This window comes from Solanum tuberosum, unplaced genomic scaffold, assembly GCF_000226075.1.
Source record: "Solanum tuberosum cultivar DM 1-3 516 R44 unplaced genomic scaffold, SolTub_3.0 scf00083, whole genome shotgun sequence".
NCBI lineage: Eukaryota > Viridiplantae > Streptophyta > Magnoliopsida > Solanales > Solanaceae > Solanum > Solanum tuberosum.
In genome coordinates this window covers 560,937-583,288 of record NW_006239015.1, presented here as the reverse complement: position 1 = coordinate 583,288, position 22,352 = coordinate 560,937, and the positions used below count along the sequence as shown (strand labels likewise).

General features: G+C 34.3%; 5 protein-coding genes across 6 annotated transcripts in view; 4 read left to right on the top strand and 1 right to left on the bottom strand.

Annotated features, from left to right (window-relative positions):
- The first annotated feature begins 1,918 nt into the window (after positions 1 to 1,918).
- LOC102596978 (allantoinase) lies at positions 1,919 to 9,218 on the top strand. The gene is made up of 16 exons (XM_006346994.2): positions 1,919 to 2,185; positions 3,026 to 3,119; positions 3,224 to 3,344; positions 4,625 to 4,698; positions 4,931 to 5,007; positions 5,282 to 5,318; positions 5,391 to 5,476; positions 5,764 to 5,823; positions 5,992 to 6,140; positions 6,448 to 6,574; positions 6,935 to 7,090; positions 7,185 to 7,295; positions 7,923 to 8,033; positions 8,263 to 8,361; positions 8,655 to 8,803; positions 8,902 to 9,218. The coding sequence occupies exons 1-15, from the start codon at positions 2,105 to 2,107 to the stop codon at positions 8,781 to 8,783; spliced, it is 1,512 nt and encodes a 503-aa protein (XP_006347056.1). The 5' UTR covers positions 1,919 to 2,104; the 3' UTR covers positions 8,784 to 8,803; positions 8,902 to 9,218.
- Positions 9,219 to 9,594: 376 nt separating this feature from the next.
- LOC102596642 (endonuclease MutS2) lies at positions 9,595 to 14,841 on the top strand. The gene is made up of 5 exons (XM_006346993.2): positions 9,595 to 10,236; positions 11,031 to 11,964; positions 12,129 to 12,653; positions 13,334 to 13,783; positions 14,465 to 14,841. Exons 1-5 carry the CDS (start codon positions 9,743 to 9,745, stop codon positions 14,783 to 14,785), a joined length of 2,724 nt encoding a protein of 907 aa, XP_006347055.1. The 5' UTR covers positions 9,595 to 9,742; the 3' UTR covers positions 14,786 to 14,841.
- A 1,091-nt stretch (positions 14,842 to 15,932) lies between these two features.
- LOC102596316 (stem-specific protein TSJT1-like) lies at positions 15,933 to 17,408 on the top strand. Of its 2 annotated transcripts, NM_001288461.1 has the most exon segments (5): positions 15,974 to 16,185; positions 16,394 to 16,634; positions 16,848 to 16,968; positions 17,052 to 17,220; positions 17,223 to 17,389. In NM_001288461.1, coding segments are annotated over 5 exon segments (741 nt in total). In that variant the 5' UTR covers positions 15,974 to 15,994; the 3' UTR covers positions 17,242 to 17,389.
- Positions 17,409 to 18,028: 620 nt separating this feature from the next.
- On the bottom strand, positions 18,029 to 19,030 carry LOC107060588 (anther-specific protein TA-29-like). The gene has a single exon (XM_015308627.1). The coding sequence runs from the start codon at positions 19,028 to 19,030 to the stop codon at positions 18,029 to 18,031; it is 1,002 nt and encodes a 333-aa protein (XP_015164113.1).
- A 2,409-nt stretch (positions 19,031 to 21,439) lies between these two features.
- Positions 21,440 to 22,352, top strand: part of LOC102595988 (monothiol glutaredoxin-S17) — an 11,430-nt gene continuing 10,517 nt past the window's right edge. Inside the window, exon 1 of the mRNA XM_006346991.2 lies at positions 21,440 to 21,751. Coding sequence (XP_006347053.1) covers positions 21,575 to 21,751 — 177 coding nt within the window. The 5' untranslated portion in view covers positions 21,440 to 21,574. The remainder of the gene's footprint in view (positions 21,752 to 22,352) is intronic.

Here is a 22,352-nt window from a genome sequence, read left to right as displayed (position 1 = left end):
ATATTAAAACATCAGAAATATAGTGTTTTTTCTCTCCTCTAAATTAGTGCTAAGGTCAAAGAATACTTTGCACTAAGCATACTTTTTGTGTTTGGTTTAATAAATTAGTGAATCTTCAATGAATCTTCCAGGCCACATATAGTATCTAATGCAATTAATTAATTAAGGAAAATAAAAAGAAAAAGGGAACATATTAAAAAAAATCCACATGGACCCACTTGTAGGAATCTCTTGGTAACTTCACTATCAATTGGTCACTTGTTTATTGGAATTTATCACTCCAAAGTCTAAACAAAAAAAAGGAAACTTACTCTTAACTAATCATAACAATATATTCTGTATAATTTTATAAAAATATTTTATCGTTATCTTAAAAGTAGATAATTTATTTTCGATAGCCCTTCAACTTAAGCTAGAGAAAACTTACTCATATTTGATAATATTTTTACAACAAATAAAAAGTACATAACATGTGCCTTTTTTAAATTATATTTTATGACTCAAGTCGGAGTAATTAAAATAATAATTTGATGTAACCTAAAGTATTGCTATTAAGCATGTGTAATATTTTGCTTTTCTAGGCACAGTCTCGAGATTCTTCACCGACGTTTTTTTAATTAAATACATTTGACCATCAGTCTCCTCTGCCATTAAATATTAAAAATCAATGTGTGAATTTTAGTAAATTGATTTTGAAATCCTATCAAATAATTAGGATAAAATGATAAATTTGCTATATTAATTTTTTTTTTAACAGATATGTCAAATAAAAAAAAAACAAATAATTAAGAACAGAGGGAGTATCATTATTTTAAAAAAAAAAAATCATAATTGAGTTTTCCTTTTCCTAAAAGAAAAACACATCGTCTCTATACATGACTAGTCTTATTCTAATTGGAAAAAGTTTGTCTATAAATAAAGGTTCATTAATTATAGGAGTGTTATATTAACACTGGTGTGTATCTCCTTTTATTCTTAAGTGATTATTTCTCTCAATATTGTATACTCTTTTTTTATTTAGTGAATTGCTCATTTCTATCCGTGAATATAGGTCATTCGATTAAATCATCTTAAATATTTGTATCTTTTAATATGTTTCTCATTTATTTTCTTATTTATAGTACTTCAAAATTTGCTTTACTATCTTCCACATATTACCATTTACTTTTAGTCATGACAATTTTTTCAATATACATTCTGTCATATTAATTATTTTTTCCGAATCAAGCAAACTAGGAGCATGTGAAGGAATTTGTATAAATATATAACATATATCTTCACGTATATTCTATTACTCATCAAAGTTAATATATATTAATTATAGTAAATTAGCATAGTTTGATATAAATATACGATGCGAACAAGTCCCATAGCATGTACTTAAGTCTGTTACTTACGTTCGAGCCTAATTAATTTCAAGAAATTTTAATTTTAATTTTAATTTTTTTTAAAAATTATATAACTATTTTTTCCAACCCTCATATTCAAAAGGACTCTTTTAGTCCTGTGTTGTTTAGACTCTTTAAAAATATAGATAGAACTTATGAGATCCTTAGTAATTTTTAAAGAATTCGATTAGAATTTGCAACAATTTTGAAGGATTCGAGTAATTTAGTTCTACACTATTCTATTGGTAGGTAGTGACAGGAGCCTGGTGCATTATGGGGTAATGCTAAATGATCAGAAAATTTAAAAAATTATAATATTTTTTTAATTTTAAAATAAAATGATATTTTTTCTATTTTCAGTTAAAATGTATTAAAGTTAAAAAGACAAAAATATTTTAAAAAATAAAATAATATAGGTAAAAACATCATTCTGGCCAAAAAGATTTTTCGAGGGGCAGTATCTTAACAGATTCCTCTGAGCCGCCCATTGTTAATTGATTATTTCTTGGTTAGTGGTTAATGTTACTACTACTTTCCATACAAGGTGGAATTGGAAATCTGTGCGTGCTATTGGTTGGTCATCTTTTACACGTCAACAAATATTACAACCAAAATTGAAGAAGAAAACAAACTTTTTGCAGTATAAAGTGGAAGCCATTAATACAGAAGAGTTCATACACAAAGTGATAAAGAAGGCTGAGGGTTAGCAGAGAAACATGGAATCTGGAAAGAGGAGTACTCTGGCTCTGCTACCACTCTTCCTTTCTTTCCTGTTTTACTTTGATTTCTCAAAAAAGGTTTGATCTTTATGCTTTTCTTTAATATACCACTGTTGTAATGCCAGTATTTTTTTTCTGTGCAGAAAATCCCTTTTTGTGGGATGTGATGTGGGGTTGGGGGTGGTGAGGATGATAAAAAGAAAATTTATTGGTTACCCTTTTTCAAGAATGAGGAAAAGATTAATCTTGCTTAACACTCATAAAGACACACACACTCACTGAAATCTAGACTGTGTTACAATGAGATATGTTGTTGTTGATTATGTATATATTGTACATTTGTGTGATTTTGTATTTGGATGGTCTGTCTGTGGACAGAGTTTTTTTTCCAATAAGGGGCTTTTAGGTTTCATTTGAAGATTAGCTTAAGAAGTTTAACAAATTCGAGAAAGCCTCTTCATGAAGCACTTGTCAAAAAAGTTTCTTCATGAAGTTCTTGCATGTGAAATGCTTGAGTACTGTAGATCTGGATATCCATTTTAGCATGTTATTTATATGATGGAGGGACTGATGGAAAAAGATTTGCCATAAGAACTAGGGAAGATCCCCTGAGATTTTACTGCTTAACATATAAGAAATTTTCTGAATAAACTTAAAAAGTTGGTCAAATTTCAGCATGTCTACATGCAGTACATATAAGAGCCTTGAGGCAAGCTTATGTTTTTTAACCTTTGCTAATGATTTTTTATTTAGCTGTCTAGTTCTGATATCCTTTTTAGGGATAAAATATTGCAAAAAATCTATCTACATGTGCTTTTTCCAGTTTTTATGCTTCATACTATGTTGTACTCAGGTACAATTTTTTTGTTCTATAACTTCTGAATGATCCTCAAGAAAGTTTATGGTTATATACCTCAGCTTCCCTCAAGCGACTGCAGCCTTCTGCCTCATAATCACTATTGGATATCCAGCAAACGTATTGTGACTCCAAATGGAACAATTTCTGGTGCAGGTTTGTTGAACTGAAGTTTTAAATTTCTTTGATTACGGGGAAATTATTAGCTACTTGTTCTCATTCCTGGTGACAAATTGTTTTTCCTGATGTGATGTAAACAGTTGAGATAAAGGAAGGGAGAATTATATCTGTTGTTGCTGAAGAGAATTGGCATGTAAATTCTTCGTTTACCACAGTGGTCAATTATGGGGAGTCTGTTGTCATGCCTGGATTTATTGATGTGTAAGATAAAATTCTATCCTCGTGTTGGTTATGATTTCCTATGTTGTTTCTTAAATTTATGTCAAATCATGGAGAACTTTTAAGAAGATTTAGAAGATGTAAAAAGTTGTTAATGGCTATGCACTTAAAAGCAGCAGATTGGAATTGCTGTGTGGAGAGAAAATTCAGACCTTTTAATGAGAAATTTGAGATATTATTTCACAAGAAAACAGGGTATCATAGCTCTTAACTATTGGAAATTCCTTACTGATAAAGGTGTCAAACCTGAATAAGAGTTAATTTTGATGTTCTCTTTACGTTAGGCATTTATAACTCTGGTTTAATTGATACAGTGTGTGCCACTTATATTTAAGCATAATTTGCATTCACTGGAAAGTAGGAGGGGGAAGTATTATCATCTCTGAGGAGTTCATGTCTTTGGATTGTCTACACCATGGGTTTTGATCAAGTGTGATGTCTATATATGAATTCGGATTCATTGAATTCCTGAGTATGGAGTTGTATTTGTTTTAAAAACATTTAACTTCACTGTAAGAGTAGGGTACTTATTTAACTGATGGAGCCTTGAAAGGCTTTCAGATGTTGAACTAGGTTATTTAACTGATGGAACTAGGTTTAAAAGTTTGCAGTTATTAGACGATCACCCTTTTGGTTTTATGGTTCAAGGATGTTGCTTTGTGTCAGCAACCAACCACTCATACTGTCATACATACACGATCACCCTTTTGGTTTTATGGTTCAAGGATGTTGCTTTGTGTCAGCAACCAACCACTCATACTGTCATACATACAATTGCACTTGCACGAGTACCTGAAAACTTAAGGCCATTTCCAGTTACCCTGCCTTACTTATATCCAGAATACCTGCTCTAGTTCTCTGAAGTATTTTCTCTGTCATAGACGTCCTAGCTCCAACACTAATCCATAAAATAAATCACAATTCTTCCAGGATGTATGCTATTTCTTTATGAGACTTCATCTCACAAATAGTTGATGATTGAGACTCCAACTAGACCCCAACTAGTATGTTAGAAGTTCGAGTTGTGTGGGGGATGTAGCGTAAATACTATTAATCCTCCCAGCGAGTGTGGGAGTAAAAACTAAAGTAGAATCTTTAGCAGAGTAGTGATGGGAGTCTAAAATCATATACCTGGCTTGTGTTAGTTCTGGCTTGATTTGGAAGACTTGAGCTTAGTTTGTGCTTCCTTGCCAATATCAAAACTAGATGATAAGGTTTAACTTATAAAGCCTTGTTTCTAATTATTATTTTGTCCATTCTAGGCATGCCCATCTTGATGATCCTGGAAGATCAGAATGGGAAGGGTTTCCTTCAGGAACAAAAGCAGCTGCTGCAGGTACGTGGATTCAAATTCAAGCTGGTCACATGTAACTTAAAACTATTTGAGATGGGTAGCTATGAATATAATTATGACACTAATATGAGTTTGTTCTTTTAAACTTTTTTCTTAAATATTTGAAATTTAAAGTTGTAGACTGCCTTATTTTACTGGATTCAACATTCAGTGTTCATATGTGTGGGATACATAGAACCTAATATCGCGTTTCATATTACTATGTTCTTTCCAGGTGGAGTAACCACATTAGTTGACATGCCTCTTAATAGTGCTCCATCAACAGTTTCTGAAGAAACTTTAAAACTTAAGGTAAGCATGTCATATAGATTTTTGATATATTTCGCAGACCATTTTGACAGAGTAAATAATTCTAACTTATCAAAGCTATTGTTTCTCGTGTGATTATTAGTGCATGTGTTTTTGTTTTTGTTGAGGTCAGCTGGTTGTCTAATATGGTGCATCTGTAAGGATTTTATGGCATTCAAACTAATGAACATATAAAAATGCTAACAGAAGCTCCTAGATTCATATAGGTGTAGTCATATTGAACAACATATAATCAGGGTTACTGTTCTTTTGGCAGGTCCAGGCTGCAGAAGGGAGGGTCTACGTGGATGTTGGTATGACTGTGAAGCTTTATTCTTGATTGATTGATGTTGTAGTAAGACGTTACTTACTTCTTGTATTAACAGGTTTCTGGGGAGGTTTGGTTCCAGAAAATGCAGAAAATGCAAGTTCTCTGGAAAGACTTCTAAATGCAGGGGTTCTGGGATTGAAGGTATACTGGCAAACATACATGCGCTAGACCTCAGATTGAGCATTCTGTTCCTTTTCAGTTTTTGATATCATATCTGTCTGGAAGTCAAACAAAGATTGATGACATATCCAATATACTAAATACAAAACATTTTTGGATAAGTTAATTAATTTCCTAACTATTACCTTACGAAGAGACAATGTATCTTTAATGTTTGAGAGATAATTTGGGCATTCTTTGTAGCACTGTACTATGTGACTTCAATTGGTTTGTCACATTTATAATTGGACATGTTTTCCTTTTTGCAGTCTTTTATGGTGCCATCAGGCATCAATGACTTTCCCATGACAACTGCATCCCACATAAAGGTACATAATCTTTCTTCCTTCTTTTTTTTTTTTCAAAATATGTTTTCTTCTATTTATTTTTGTCAATCATTCTGCAGTAATTATGTAGGTATGTCTTTGCAGATGGTCATTAAAACAAACTTTTTTAGACTCTCTACTGTGCTTATGATTCAATGCTTAACTACGCAGGAAGCACTCCCAACTCTGGCTCGATACAAAAGACCCCTACTTGTTCATGCCGAAGTGCTACTAGATCTTGATGGAAAAGTGGAGCTGGAGGATGGGGTCGAGAATGCTAGATCATACTCTACATATCTCAAGACCAGGCCTGCTTCAATGTAAATATATTACCTTTTATCATATGGTCGAATCTAGAGTAGATTTGTGTTGAGGTAACATGTCATTCTTCTTGTGTTTCCTGTTGTGTCACATTCTTGACATGTCTGTATGTATTTCCAAGAGGTGTTACAAACATTTCTTTCTTTACTTTCAGCTGGTGCATGTTTTAACGTTTTTAATTTTGTCAAAACGTTCCTCTCTGACTATGATTTCTCTTTCTTATCCCTCTCTCTTTCTCTCTTACATCCTCTATTTTCTACTGTTTTTCACATCGTATTACCTTTTGAAATTTTTGTTCTTTAACAGGGAAGAGGCTGCTATCAATCAGCTCATAACACTGTCAAAGGACACGAGGGCTGGTGGTTCTGCTGAAGGAGCTCATCTCCATATTGTTCATCTATCTGATGCTAGAACTTCACTAAACCTCATTAAGGTAACAAAACATTTCTCTCACATTCTGGGTTCTTTTATTTGTTCATTTGTATTCTATCCATTTGTTGCCTTTGTACCCCTTATACCCTTTGTGGTGGACTATTTTTGTTAAGAGCAGGGAAGTCACCATTGTCAAGAAATTCTGTTACTCTTCGTCACTATATTAAATGATGTAAGGGCTGACCATCACATGTTTATATCACAATATGGTCACTTTCATGAATGATGAGTAAACAGCAATATTGATTCAGCTGAGAGTAGCATAGATATTAAAATAATTGTTTCTAATTTTACACCTAAAATTGCTGTGGAATATCTTACATTATCGTTCTGAAAATATCTTCTTCCTTTTTAATCATAGGAAGCCAAACAAAGGGGTGATAGCATCACCGTTGAAACTTGCCCCCATTATCTCGCTTTTGCAGCTGAAGATATTCCTGATGGAGATACTCGGTTTAAGTGTGCTCCACCCATCCGTGATGCAGCCAATAAAGAAAAACTATGGGATGCGTTACTGGTATAGTCAACTTCCAAACTTCGTTACCGCTATAATCACATCTCATATTTCTTCTTTCAAAGAATTTACTTCATTTTATTTGTGTGCATTTCAGGATGGAGATATTGACATGTTAAGTTCTGACCACTCACCTTCTGTGCCAGAAATGAAACTCTTAGATGAGGGTGACTTCTTGAAAGCATGGGGTGGCATATCTTCTTTACAGGTCTTTACTTTTACTAGTTACATGTGATTACTATGTGGGCTCAGAAATAATTCAGATATAAGCCATTTGGAGATAATAGGATTATCTTGAAACTCATATATAATGGAAAAGCTTACATGCATATAGATGGATGGGACTACGCAAACTATGTCTTCAATGTATCAGTCAAACATTTTCGTAAAAATCATGGTTGAAGCGAGATTTTTATTCTGAAACTTCTACTCTTTTAGTCTTCCAAAAATTCCTATTAGAACTACTATACCATCATAGTTACACTTTGTTTCTGAGGATTAGAGAGGTCATATAGGTCCTTTTTGTGTATCTAGAGTATAAAGATAACCTTTTAACCCCTGAATATGAGAATACATATTTATCTACATAAACTTTCTTAGCCCTATCAGCGACTTTCCTGTTATACTTGCAAATTGACCTACAGTAGATAGTTGATAGTGTGTCATGCACCACTGTTGCAGCTCTGCTACTATTCCTAGGCATGTCAATATTGGTGTGGTTTCTCAGACAGACTTAAAGAATGAATTACAACTAACACAATGCTTGGCATAATTGTCAAAACATACTCATCATAATCTGTTTGAAATACTATAAGGTGTTGTTACTTTTATGCAGTTTGTTCTACCCGCGACATGGACACATGGGCGCAAGTATGGAATAACATTTGAGCAGTTGGCTTCTTGGTGGAGTGAGAATCCTGCCAAACTTGCTGGTCTAACGACTAAGGTATCATGTTGAAGTATTTCAATATTACATCTACTGTTAGGAATTAAACAAGTTCAAATGTCATTTTGCTTTAAATTTTGAAAAAAATTGATGTCAGATAAGGCTACTTTAATTTGTTCCATTTTATGATCCATACAAAGTTTTGGAACTGCTGCAGTTTTAGTTGCTGTAAAGTCTTATGATACTTTCATATCTTGGTTGCTGGTATTTGATTATAGTTCTTGTGCAGGGGGCAATTGCTGTAGGTAACCAAGCAGATATAGTTGTCTGGGAGCCAGACATGGAGTTCGACCTGGATAATGACTACCCTGTACATATTAAGCACCCTGTAAGTAAACTTGCCTGTTATTTGCATGAAAACTAGTAACTGTTATAGTAGTTTCTTATACCTGATTTGCGTGTGCAGAGATTTTGATTTTTTCTTTAAAAGGAATAATTACTAGGAAACATGTTTTGAGGTTCAAAAAGATGAAATTGTAATTTAGACAGAAGTAAATCACCTACAATTTGAAATTCAGCTGTCAGATTATTCGCATGCTGCAGTTCTTACATTCCTTGCTTCTGGTTTTTGATTCTCAAATGTGTTTATTGTTGTTCTTATTCCTTTCTTTGTATTGGCAGAGTATTTCTGCATACATGGGATCAAGACTCTCTGGGAAAGTTTTGGCAACCTTTGTACGCGGAAATCTGGTATACAAGGAGGGAAATCATGCTTCTCAAGCATGTGCTCTCCCAATTCTTCATAGATAGTTAGTGCTACAAGCCTATTGGTAAATCTACTGTTCACCATATCATTCAAATTCATTCTGTTGATGTTCCATTTTGATCTCCTTCAAACTGCAGTCTTACTGTTCCATCTTTTGCATAGGTTGTCCCTTTGACATTCTTGGAGACGACCACATGGCATGACACATGTAGATGGAATTGATAACTTCATCATTCAGATCAAAGCCAAACTTTGCATGGATCTAAGTTGTTCATCGTCTTCACTCTTCTTTTAGGTGTGCAACAGGGCTGGAGTGTATATAATCTGTTGCAGGCCCTTAGTTGATAGTCATTGGATATTTAACTCTGTAGAAAATAAATATTTCAATTGAAGCTGAAAGCTCTTGTTGTTGATGAAGTACACATTAAGAATTAAATTCATCTTCATAATTTACAAATGCCATGAGAAACTAATATCAACTTAATTTCGTCTTTATCAGAACTGCAAAACCACCAAAACACACAAGCTGAGACTCCTGTATTTTTGTCTTCTGTGCAATCCTTTCTTATACACACCCATAATACAAATTAAGATTTAAAAAGAATGTTGTGGGAGGCCGGGACTCAAATTTTATGTAACAAAACATGAGTAGTTATTTCTTTCTTGGACAAAGTTATCTTCTTCATGTGCTAGTGTGAGTAGACTACATGCCCAAACTGATCCGAACACCACTTGTTTGTTAGATTCTAATCGCTTCATATTTTAAAATCAGCAAATTGCGAATGTAGTTTGACTTAAATAACTTAATTTTTTAATAAGACGCATTACACAGTATAAAACATTAATAATTGATTTTACGGCTGGAACCATAACCAAAAAGTTTGAGAATGTTGATGACATAATGGATTGCTTACTGTATTGCCGTGTAACCCGTCCTTCCCTCCATTTTAGAGTAACTGGATAACGCACCCAAAGCTCAACAAAAATTCAAACTTTATCTTCAATGAATCTCTTCAACTGCAACTGCAAATGCAAATTCAATAATTTTTTAACCATTCATCTTCCTCCGCCTCACAGCTCGCTCTGTAACCGTCGTACAACTAGGTTCTCCGTCCGCTTCTCATCCGAGTCAACTCACAGAATCAAACTCGCCGAGTCACTGCAATCCGAAACCCTGAAGCTTCTAGAATGGCCCGCAGTGTGTCAACAGCTCTCCTCCTTCACTTCCACATCCATGGGATACGCCGCAGCACAATCTGCTCGGATTCCGGTGGGTAGAACTCCTGATGAGAGCAGTAGACTCCTCTCTCAGACCTCGGCCGCCGTGGCTGTTCCTCGGCCGTTGGATTTTACTGGAATTGAAGATATTTCCCCTATTGTTGATGCTTCCGTTGCAGGAGGTATACTCTCTATTCGTGAACTTTGCTCTGTGAAACGGACCTTGGCAGCGGCGAGATTTTTGCTCCAACAGTTGGAGGAGATTGATTTTTCTGAAAGGTATATTGCTGTATTTAATGCTCTACTTAAAGCATTGCATTATTTTGTTTGTTGTTCTACGTTGTAGTTACTTGGTGTTGGATTGTTATGGTATAAAGAACCTCTGATTGTAGATGATAGGGTGATCCCATGAGATTCAAGCAAATTGCAATTTAAAATCTGGGGTCAGCTAGTCCATAGGCTAATGATTCGAAAGCAAAACTTGTCTCTACAGCCACGCTTTAGCATGCTAATTTATCTGTAAGAACGTTTTTTGCTTAGCTCAAAAGCCTTAAGATAACAGTTAGTGACATTTTATTTTCTACTGATTGCAAAATCGTGGTAGAATTGACAATAGTTTTGGATTTTGGTCAAAAGAACTGCCGAATAGCTGAAGTTTCTATCCAAAAATGTATCAAAGAGGTTGGTGGCTGTCTATCTGGGAAGTAACTTAATGAAAAAGTAAGAGGTGAAATATAGTTCATCTGATGAATATTGGAGTGAGCACTCTTCCAAGATATTTGTAGGAATTGGTAAATACGGTCTTATGGATATCTCTTCTCATTCCTTTCTTGAATTTACACAATGCTGTGGTGCTTTTTGGAAGATTATTAAGAATGCAGGCTTTAAAGATGAATTCACCTTGAGTGTGTTTTCCCTTTATTTGCTGTTCCTCTGAGAATGCCTTCCTACTCCCAATTGCAGTTAACTCAAAATGGAGAAGCATGTCTCATGTGGTAGTGATGGATTCTCATGAAGTGCCATTTAAATAGTATTGAGCAGTTTCATTAGAATGTCTGATTATCTTCAAACAGGTACTCTCCTCTGAAGGAAATTCTTCACAGTTGTGATTTTCTTGTGGAATTGGAGCAAAAAATAGAATTCTGTATTGATTGCAGCTTTTCAGTAATCCTTGATAGAGCTAGTGAAGATTTGGAAATTATAAGATCTGAGAGAAAGAGGAACATGGATAATCTAGAATCATTGTTGAAGCAATTATCAATTCAAGTTTTTCAAGGTGGAGGCTTTGACAGGCCTTTAGTGACCAAGCGCCGTTCAAGATTGTGTGTTGCTGTGAGAGCTTCGCATAGATCTTTGCTTCCTAATTCCGTAATCCTAGATACAAGCAGTAGTGGATCTACATACTTCATGGAACCTAAAGAGGCAGTTGAGCTGAACAACATGGAAGTTAAACTTTCTAGTTCTGAGAGGGTTGAGGAGCAAACTATTTTGAGTTTGCTTACATCTGAAATAGCAGAATCTAATATGAAAATAAAGCACTTATTAGATAAAATATTGGAAATCGATCTTGCATTTGCAAGGGCTGCTCATGCTCAGTGGATGGGTGCTGCCTGTCCAGCTTTAAGTCCAAGAAATTGTAACATATCCCAATCTGAACATTTATCTATAAATGTAGAAGGGATACAACATCCTTTGCTTCTTGAATCCTCCTTGAGAAACTTGTCGACTGATGTGTCCCCAAGATCACCTGATTTGGATCAAGGAAATGGTGTCATGAATTTTGAAACAAAATCTCATGCACATTTCCCTGTGCCCATTGATATTAAAATTGGTCATGGAACAAAGGTGGTTGTCATCTCGGGCCCTAATACTGGAGGCAAAACGGCTTCAATGAAGACTCTAGGACTGGCTTCTATGATGTTGAAGGCTGGCATGTATTTGCCTGCCCAAAATAAACCACGGCTTCCATGGTTTGATCTTATTCTGGCAGACATTGGAGACCAACAGGTACTTGGTTTTGTTATACTCCCTTCTTTCCCCATCATCCGTCTCAGATGTATATCTTTTTTCAATCTAACCCAGTGGAAGTTTCCTGTGCTTCCTCATTTTCTTGTTTTTTTATTCACACCATCTTTCTTATAAATTGAAATTTTATATTTTGCCTGCTGAAGTCTCTGGAGCAAAGTCTATCAACCTTTAGTGGGCACATTTCACGGCTTCGTGAGATTCTGGAAGTTGCTTCTAGAGAATCTCTAGTTCTTATTGATGAAATTGGAAGTGGGACCGATCCTTCAGAAGGTGTAGCACTTTCAGAAAGCGTACTGCAATATCTCAAGGACAGGGTTAATTTAGCTGTTGTAACTACCCACTATGCAGATTTAACTCGCTTAAAAGAAAAGGACAATCAGTTTGAAACAGCAGCAACAGAGTTTTCCTTGGAGACTCTACAGCCTACCTATCGGATTCTCTGGGGAAGCATGGGTGAATCAAATGCCTTGAATATTGCAAAATCAATGGGCTTTGATGAAAGAATAATTGAGCAAGCAGTATTATGGGTGAACAAATTGAGACCAGACAAGCAGCAGGAGCAGAAGGGTTTACTTTATCGGTCACTAATTGAAGAAAGAGATAGACTAGAATCTCAAGCAATAGAAGCTGCTTCTCTTCATTCAGATATTATGATTATTTATAATGAGGTATCTTTCTGGTACTTTTCTTGGGGATTTAGTTCATTATCCCATTCATATATCCGCGGTACAAATGAGAGAGAAGGTCCTAATTTCTTTGCTATTGTAGAATGTATATAGTTGAAACTTGTGGCTGGTATGACCATTCAAAAAGTTAACTCCAGGAGGTTTCTTGATCTTTTATCCAAGTTGTGTCCTAAAGGCCACTGTATCTTAATTTGTGGCTGTGCATCTTTTCGCGATGATCCTCCGAATGAAAATTGTCGTCGTTATCCACAGCAGAGTCAAGATGAAGTTGCATACTGTCATTCAGTTTCCTCAGTTCTGTCATGTGTTGCTCTCTTTTTCTATCCATTCTCTTTGCTTGAACCCAGCTATGAGAATTCTTTTCAACTGTTTTCGTTTTTTAACTTCTGAACTGTCATTGATTCAGTTTCTAGATGTGCTCTTAGATCTGTGTTATTGCGGATTCTATTTGGTTGTTGCCTGTTGGGGTATTACCATATTAGTAAACTCTAATCGACATAGTTTATAACTTCAGAGTAAATATTTCTGGTTTAACTCACTTGAAATATCATTAGATTTTTTTGGGGGAGATGCTGTCGGACGACCTCAGAAATATTGTTAACCGTTATTAGGATTTCCTATAATCTTCACTATTTTCATTTTTCTTTTTTCACGCAATGAAGATCAACAATGAAACACAAGATCTTGATGGACGTGAAGCTGCCCTCATAGCAAAGGAAACACATGAAATCCAACAGGAAGCGAGAACTGTGAAAAATGAGATCCAAACTATAGTACAGCGGTTTGAGAGCCAACTCGGAAATGTAAGTGCTGATGAGATTAATACACTAGTAAAAAAAGCGGAAGCTGCTATTGCATCGATAGTTGAAGCTCATCAGCCTAGTAAAGATTCTCTTGTCAGAGAAATAGGCCAGAGCCTTTACACACCACAGGTTGGAGAACAAGTATATGTGAAGGCATTTGGAAATAAGTTGGCCACTGTGGTTGAGGAACCTGGGAACGATGACACTATCCTTGTTCAATATGGAAAAATCAGAGTCCGCGTGGGCAGGAGCAGTATAAGACCCATTCCCCCTGATGCTTCTTCCAGTGCAGCTACCTTGAAAACCCAGGTTTGCAGATTCTTGAGTTCTTTCTTCTCTCTCCCTCTCTCTCTCTTGCTTGAAGTAAAATACACATACATATAATAGACACACACACACACACATGGGAACATAGGCACCTATGTGAGTGAGACCATGGTGATTGAAGGTGTTAAATGGAACGAGGTAGACCTAAGAAGGCTGTTTCCAAAGACCTACAATCTCTTGAAATCCATGAAAACATGTTGTGAAAATTAGGGTACAATGGAAGAATACTCCCAAATTACTTGAGATTGAGGTAAGTCATGTTGGTATGTCACTTAAGCTCCAGTTCTAAGAGTCTCTTAGTCTTATAGAGATTTGTACACCAGCAGAAAATGTAGCTACCTTCTAATGCTGGAAAACTTAATTTTTAATAAATAAGATTGAGACAGATTGAAATAGAGTGACACACATTGTTTTCAATCTTATGCATGTGAGGCTAGTTTTTAAATGTATGTAACAGTTATGTAATTCATTGCTGAGCTTGGAACTTATAGGCCTAGCTTAGATAAATGAATGGAGTTGCATGCTTCAGTAAATATGAGTATCTTGAGATTTTTCGTGTGGGCTGGGTTGCGTTTCATATGTATCTGATCTGCTAATGCTTAACTCTCACTTTCTTTAAAAACATGAGGAATGAAAAAGAGTTAATCATGATCAATGATGTAGGTTCAGCGGATCAGGAGTCTCAGGGACCTTGGAAGTCTCTCTGAAGCAAGCAAAAATCAGCAGGATTCTTATGGCCCAGTGCTGCAGACATCTAAAAACACGGTAGACTTGCGTGGTCTGAGAGTGGAGGATGCTTCTCACCAGCTCAACATAGCCATTGATTCAAGAGCGCCTAATTCTGTTATTTTTGTTATTCATGGGATGGGCTCTGGAGTCGTAAAAGAATCTGCACTTAAATTACTAAGAGATCATCCTCGTGTTGTTAAGTTTGAAGAGGAAAGTCCTATGAATTATGGCTGTACAGTTGCTTATATCAAATGAAAACAGTTGAACCAAAGCAAAAAAGTAATATACACAAATTTTCTTAGAGTTCATCATCCTCATGAGTTTATTTGCTCCATTTTTTTGTTAGCAGATTTACTCAACCCATGTTTCTGGACTGCACAAGTTGTTTCAATCAACACATGACATAAAAAAAATAAAAAAATAATAGTCTTTGTGTGGGTCCGAAAAGGTTTTCTACTAATGGTTTTGTGGGTTCTGTTGTGTCCCACAGATTTGTTAGCTTTTTTCCCCCAAGTAATGTCTCAATCGTTAATTACATTATCTTCCTATCTCTTCCCTATTAGATAAAAACTACAAGAAAGTAACAATGCATGAAAGATGCCTTCTCACGTCCACCTCCATAGAAGGAAAAAATAGCTCAAAATTATGATCAGAAATGAAAGTTTGAAAAAGACCCAAAGCATTATTAGTATAGCGTCTTATGTAAGACTTGTTCATTTGCATAGACAAATCATATTGAGTTTTATTGGAGGAGTTATCCACAAGAGTCTAATTTTGCCTGCTTCTCGAAGTGCGTAAAGTCATTATACACTGCTTGTTTCAGCTTTTAGTATTTAGACAAAACTTTCTTGGCCTCTTTCTTCTCTCCACTATATTCCTAATTAAAAACTACTATTACTCCTATGTTATATTTTCTGGAGTTTCAAAACCATGTTCCAAGAAAGAGATATATATATGAAAAAATCTTTTTGGTTAGAATGATATTTTATTTATGTTATTTTACTTTTTAAAATATTTTTATTCTTTTAACTTTAATATCTTTTAACTAAAAAAAAAAAAATCAATTTATTTTAAAATAAAAAAAATATTATAATTTTTTAATTTTCTGGCCATTTAACACTTCCCTATATTTATTTAAACAAAATTTTCATAACATAAAATATCAAAGTACTAATAAGTGGCATTTGAACAATGGAGAGATGTGACAGATGTACTATCATCATTATTGATGCCACGTCAGTACTTTATTTTCGGTTACAACAGTCATTTAGATAAGCATGTCAGCTGCAAGAGAATTGTCTTTATTGTTCTGTCCGTTTCTTCGTAGTTTGATTTGAAACGAAATTTTAAATATTTTTTTTTTTGAAATTTGTGATTTATATAAATAGCCATAATATTGTTCTTGCTACTGGGTATTTTATGGTCCTTGAAAAAAGTTTCTAGCTTTTATTTATTTGAATAAACATGTTGGCTGTGTTTGAGCAATCCATTGGGAAGCCACCTTCAGAGCTGAGTACACAGAAAAAGGAGGCTAAAACAGAGGAAGAGATTGCAGAAAGTTTCAAATCATGGAAGCCAGACTCAACTTTTTACCACCTTTCCAATGGGAATTTCATGGCTTTTTCCCATGAAAATGAAAACCCTTTACATCCAAGGTATTAAAGTTTATAAGTGAAACTAATTTGTTTCTTTTATAATGATAATGTCTTAAATCAGTTTTTTCTTGTTTGTGCTTAAATTTGTGTTGTTGTACATTGATGATGAGTATACTAAAAGGGGGAACTTTTGTTATATTTCAAGATTAGATCAATAAACAAGGTGACTAGCTGAAGGAGCTTGTTTTGTTTTGTTTAACATATATAGGTCTATTGTGGTGATGGATGATATATTCTGCATCTTTTCTGGTGGTTTAGACAACACTTTTGATTTGAGGAAACATTATGGTCTTTCAAGACAAGCTACAGAAGCTATGATAATGGTTGAGGCTTACAAAGTTTTAAGGGATCGGGCACCATACCCTCCTGATCAAGTCATCAAAGAACTTGAAGGCAAATTTGCTTTCATTCTCTTTGACTCTAAAGCTTCCACTCTTTTTCTTGCTAGGGTGAGTATAGTATTTTCAGAAGAGTTTTAAGTTATATGCACTGACGATATAAGGTTACTTATAAGACAATTATAGGAGAACCTATATGATACTAAACTACTATCACACGTTAAACTATATTGATAGTGGAAAAGAATCTTTATGTTATGATCAGTATATATAACATAACTCCTTTGTCAGAATAAACTTGATGTATCTCTAAACAATGTTTAGGATCGCGATGGAAGTGTGCCATTACACTGGGGAATTGCTACAGATGGATCATTAGTATGTTCTGATGATTCAGAGTTCATTCAAGCTTCTTGTGGGAAATTGTATACCCCATTTCCTCCAGGTTTCTTAATCAAATCCTCTTAAGTTTAATTTGATGTTTTTGGATATCAAGTGGAACTTAATGTGTTAAAGTTGATTGTACAGGGTGCATCTTCATAAGTGACACAGGGCTAATAAGCTTTGATCATCCAATGCACAAAGTAAAAGGAATTGCACGTGAAGATGATGAAGGAAATGTCAATGCTGTGATTTTCCAGGTGGACTTGTATACCAAACTCCACAGCATTCCGCGCAGGGGAAGTGCTGCAAATTGGGCTGGTGCTACTACGGTTGAATGAGATGGAAGATTTTAAACTTTGACGATCTTCCCAAGTTGAGTCATGAATGTAATAATGTTAAATCACAAATGGTATGCTACTTTATGGCCATCTTATGAAATAATCTGAAATCATATGTTGCTGCAATAATTTTTCCATCATCAATCGACTGTTTCTCACTAAACATGTGTTTAGTTATACCTAATAATCTTATGGCCCCATTCATGATTTCAAAACAAGCAGTGTGCTTAGGTTTCTCCTTCTGTTATTGTTGATAGAATCAGTGAAGTAAAACATGATGAGAATCACATAATATTACTAAGGCTCATAGGTCTAGTTGGCTGGAGCCAATGAGTACAGTGGATTGCGACATGAAGTCTATGTGGAGGAGAAAATAACAAAATGTTGTCTTACATTTGTTTTGGTTTTTGGAGGTTGCATTAAGCAACTATAACAAGGATGTTCTCTTTTTTCAGTATAAGAACCCACCATGGCCAATATTTGCCTATCTTACTTGGGGATTGGTAGAAAACCCGAGCTTGATGAACAGAAGCCATTTTTAGATCTCTTTCGCACAACAGTAGCATGATTTGGTGGATTCCTTTGGATACAGGCAAATTATTTTGCTTGCTTATTCATTTCTCAACAGAAGCCATTTTGCTTGCTTTTAGTGTGATCAAATCAATTCAACTAAAACAAGTTTTATTAAGTTCCTTGTAAATAGTTAGCTTCTTAGACAGTGTATACTGTTTTTTGGCTGAAGGTACATAACATTATTACATATAAAGTTTCTTTTTCTTGGATTCAGGATTGGGGTGTGGGTGGGTCGGGGATATCGTTTGTGATTTCTTTCTCTTGCTGCTCTGACTGATGACCATGTTGGTTCTCATGTTTGTCTTGCTTCTCTGACTGATGACCATGTTTGTTCTCGTGTTTGTTATGCATTGGAGAAACAAAGCGTAGAAGAAATTCACCACATTCTTCAGTGTCACACATATCTGGGCTACATCTGTAAGGTTCACTAAAATGTGATATTCCTGATATATGGAATTCAGTGATTCCTCCACTAGGACTGTTGCCTGGACATACATAACCACAGCCCTCAATACTCCAACCAGGGTCCTCATTAGCATACTGATCAGAGGTATCAGTACCACGACCAAATCCTAAACGTCTAGCTCCCCCTACTCGGAGGCCTACATCTCCACCGTGTCCTCCATAGTGTAGACGTTCATGTTTGTTCTCTTGTTTGTCCTGCATTGTAGAAACAAAGTTTAGAAGAAGTTCATGGTTAAAATCTTTGTCTCCGCGCATGTTTGGCCCTGGCCTGCATCTGTATGGTTTGGTGAAGTGTGATAATCCTGAGATTTTGAATTCAGTGATTTCTCCTCTAGGATTATTAGCAAGACACACATAACCACAATCAGGGGAATAGACTGGGAAATCAAAGCCAGGTATATAGATAGGGAAACCAAAACCAGGGTCATTGTAGCCAGGGACACCTCCACCAATGCCAATGCCAAATCCACCCCCACCACCACCAACGCCAACGCCAACACCAACACCAACACCAAATCCACCTCCGCCACCACCAATGCCAAATCCACCACGAACAATGCCTGATCCGCCATCACTGCCTCCTCCTCCAAAGCCTTGGACGTCGATATTACTCAAAGTGTGAGCTTTGTGGTTGTGATGATGATCAACTTCCATAGGCTTAGTGTGAACATCAATAGGCTGGGCAGAGCATATTGCTAAGCTTAGCAAAACCATAAAAGAAATGAGAAAACATGTTGGAGCTGCCATTTTAGCTAAGTTTATTTAAGAAAAAACTTTGATTTGATTATTGATGATGCTGTACTATTACAACGCAAGGGTATATATAGGCCACAAGTTCCTAACACAATTGGAGCATCTCCAGAAAAAAGGCAAATCTGAGGCAACATTTAAGGTTGCATGTATTAATTTGTTGGAAACATGAACTTGGTGTGAGGAAAACAAAAAACAAAATTTTGTCTCACCTCAATTACAGTTTATGGGAATTACATTATCTGGAACTTTTGTTATGCTTAAAAAAAAAAAGAAATCTGTTACTATGGAGATCAAGAAATGGAAAGGGAAAAAGAATAATAAAAATTGATCCTACACATATTGCACCAATAACAGATTTTTAAGTCTTGTGTCAATGTGTGTAATGTCCACAGATCACTGGGCTTACCCGGCCTGAATTCTGATTAGTCATATCGATGGTTAAACAAAAAAAATTGCCCTATGTAGTGCATAGTCTGGTTGAAGTTCACTATATCTGAAGTACTTAGGCCGTTTGGTTATTGGGATGGGATAGATAAAAATATCTTATGGGTCAAAATATTCTGTAAAATTATGTTATTCCACTTCTAGAAGGAATAAATAATCTCATAATTTTAGTACACAACGATTTCTTAGCCTAAATGTGAAATAAAATACTCAAACAAAAAAAAAGATAATTCTAGAGGATCTAATCATTTAATTTAAAATGAAATGAAACTACAAAGATCAATACATATGATTTCCACTATCAAGATATTAAACATGAAGTTCATATATATTTGACATACTATGTTTTAAGGGATTGAAAAATTAGCCTAAAAGTGAAATAAAATACTAGAAAAAAAAGATAAGATAATTCTAGAGAATCTAATCATTTAATTTAAAAAGAAATGAAACTACAAAGATCAATACATATGATTTCCACTATCAAGATTTTAAACATGAAGTTCATATATATTTTGACATACTATGCTCTAAGGGATTGAAAAAACCAGTCAAATTAGTCAAGTTGTATAAAATGAAATGGATTGAAGAAACTTTTAGTAGGGAGTTTTCGTAAATTGATCACGCAGAATATAAATCTAAATTAATTAGATAAGTGTATTCTGAATATCATATGATTAAAAAAAATGTTTGAACTAACTAATCGAGGTCACGATTAGACAAGTACTCCTCCTATTTTTACTAAATGGAGAAGCCAAACTAGTTGAGCTCACAAGATGATTCATTACTTTAGAGTGTAGATGAACTTTCTTAACTATTATAAGTGAAATATCCAGTATTTTATATTTTTATTTATAGCATTAAAATTGTAACGCCGTTCGGTTAATTGGATATTAGAATTCTTTTAAATTAATCATATTAATTGATTTTTATTTTTTTCTATGACAAACTTAAAACACTTTTTTCATTATTCAGTAAGCTACTCAAATAAGTTGTTTATTTTTCATTTTGAAATCTACCATTCCCTTTTTAAAAAGCCCATTTGGACGGGATTTCAAATTATTATATTAAATTAATAATTTAAAATTATGATATGAAAAAAGAATTTAAAATTACGTTAATCTAAAGTTGAAATTTTGTTAGATATTTAATTTTAATTTTTTGAATTATATATTTTTCTTCGTAAATATAAAAGTCTCATAATTTATAAAATTATCAAAACTTGCCCAATTCTTAGACAATTTTATCAAATGAATAAAATTATAGCTTATAATTAAAGTATTGATATATTTTAACACACCATATTGATAAATCACATATTTCCATTTTTTTTTTTGGTGTTTATAAATAAATACTTACAATTACATATTATTACAAACTAATATATACACATATATTTTTACAAATATCAACTAGCCAACAATAATACTCCTTCCGTCCCATATTAGTTAATAATTATACTAAAAATGGTTGTTTAATATTAGTTGTCCACCTTACTAAATAAAAAAAGAAACATTAACTATTTTTTTTCTATATTGCCCTTGCAATTAATTTTTTGTTAAAAATGTTCACATTTATTTGTAAAATTTTCAAAAAGTTTCTTAAGGGGTGAATTATAAAATTATCTAAATAATTTCTTAAGTACCGTGCAAAATGAAAAGCGATCAACTAATATGGAATGAAGGGAGTAGTAACTAACTATTCTTTAATATAATTCTTTACATTGGTATGAAGAACAATCTCTTCACATTGAATACTAATATGTTTTATAAAATTTAAAATTTGAAGAATTTAAGATTTAAAATGATGATTTAGAATTGAAACTGAAATTTTAAGAGATAAATCAAAGTTTTAAAATTGCGATCTCAAATCCTATGATCAAACGTGTAATATCTTAATAAAAGTTCAAAATTAGGTTATATTATTCACTTTATGTTTTTTTTTTTAAAAAAAAAAATATGAAAGAAAGGGGAAAAAGAACTAGGCTTTTATAAAACAGCAGAAAAGAGGAGAAATTTCGTTTTCTTGGATGTATTGTTCTTTGAGGGTATTTACTTCACTTCTCATAGAGAAATAGAGAATCTGAAAGAATCGAGAATGGGCGGAGGAGGATCAGTGAAGGAAGTTCAATCAAAGACGGAGCTTGATAAGATTGTCGCCGATGGATCACCGGCGATTTTGCACTTTTGGGCATCATGGTGTGAAGCTTCTAAGCACATGGACCAAGTCTTTTCTCATCTTTCTACTGATTTCCCACATGCCCATTTTCTAAGAGTAAGCAAATCTTCTCAATTTGTGCATATATGAAAGAGAAGCCCAAAAAGATTGTATCTTTTTTAATTTATTGATCGATTTCTGGTATTAGTTTCGGATATATGACTGCCGCTGTTTTGAATTATCAAAATCAATGAAATATATTGATGGGTTATTGATAGATTTTCTGTTTGATATGTTCTTGTTGGGGGTTGTTTGGAATTTTTCTTTTTTTAACTATGGTGTGAAGGGTTAAGAGTTTTTGTACACTTTTGATGTGAAACTTTATAGGAGATGGACCAAGTTTATATCTTTTTAATTTATTGGTTGAGTTCTGGTATTTTTATTGAATGGTTTTTGATGTGGCTTGTGGAATTTTGAATGAATTGCTGGATTGCTATTTCTGTTTGATATGCTCTTTTTGTTTGGAGGGGGTTCTCTGGGTTTGTTTTTTATTACTGTGCTTTGAGGGTTTAGGGTTTTGTTGTTCATTCTTTAGTGAACTGTAGATTCTACATATTTGGGTCTCATAATGTGAAAAATTTCCAACTACATACAGCGTAAACTCTTAAGTTATCATATGTAAGAAAACTCAGAAAGTATATATATATATATATATATA

Excerpts from the sequence above, each read along its gene's own strand:
- LOC102596316 (XM_006346992.2), top strand. The coding sequence starts at position 15,995 with ATGTTGGCTGTGTTTGAGCAATCCATTGGGAAGCCACCTTCAGAGCTG. Across the intron at positions 16,186-16,393 it reads GAAAACCCTTTACATCCAAG|GTCTATTGTGGTGATGGATG; the intron begins GTATTAAAGTTT and ends TAACATATATAG. Across the intron at positions 16,969-17,051 it reads GTATACCCCATTTCCTCCAG|GGTGCATCTTCATAAGTGAC; the intron begins GTTTCTTAATCA and ends TTGATTGTACAG.
- LOC102596642 (XM_006346993.2), top strand. The coding sequence starts at position 9,743 with ATGAATCTCTTCAACTGCAACTGCAAATGCAAATTCAATAATTTTTTA. Across the intron at positions 10,237-11,030 it reads GAGATTGATTTTTCTGAAAG|GTACTCTCCTCTGAAGGAAA; the intron begins GTATATTGCTGT and ends ATCTTCAAACAG. Across the intron at positions 13,784-14,464 it reads CAGCTACCTTGAAAACCCAG|GTTCAGCGGATCAGGAGTCT; the intron begins GTTTGCAGATTC and ends TCAATGATGTAG.
- LOC107060588 (XM_015308627.1), bottom strand. The coding sequence starts at position 19,030 with ATGGCAGCTCCAACATGTTTTCTCATTTCTTTTATGGTTTTGCTAAGC.
- LOC102596978 (XM_006346994.2), top strand. The coding sequence starts at position 2,105 with ATGGAATCTGGAAAGAGGAGTACTCTGGCTCTGCTACCACTCTTCCTT. Across the intron at positions 3,120-3,223 it reads TGGAACAATTTCTGGTGCAG|TTGAGATAAAGGAAGGGAGA; the intron begins GTTTGTTGAACT and ends TGATGTAAACAG. Across the intron at positions 8,034-8,262 it reads TTGCTGGTCTAACGACTAAG|GGGGCAATTGCTGTAGGTAA; the intron begins GTATCATGTTGA and ends GTTCTTGTGCAG.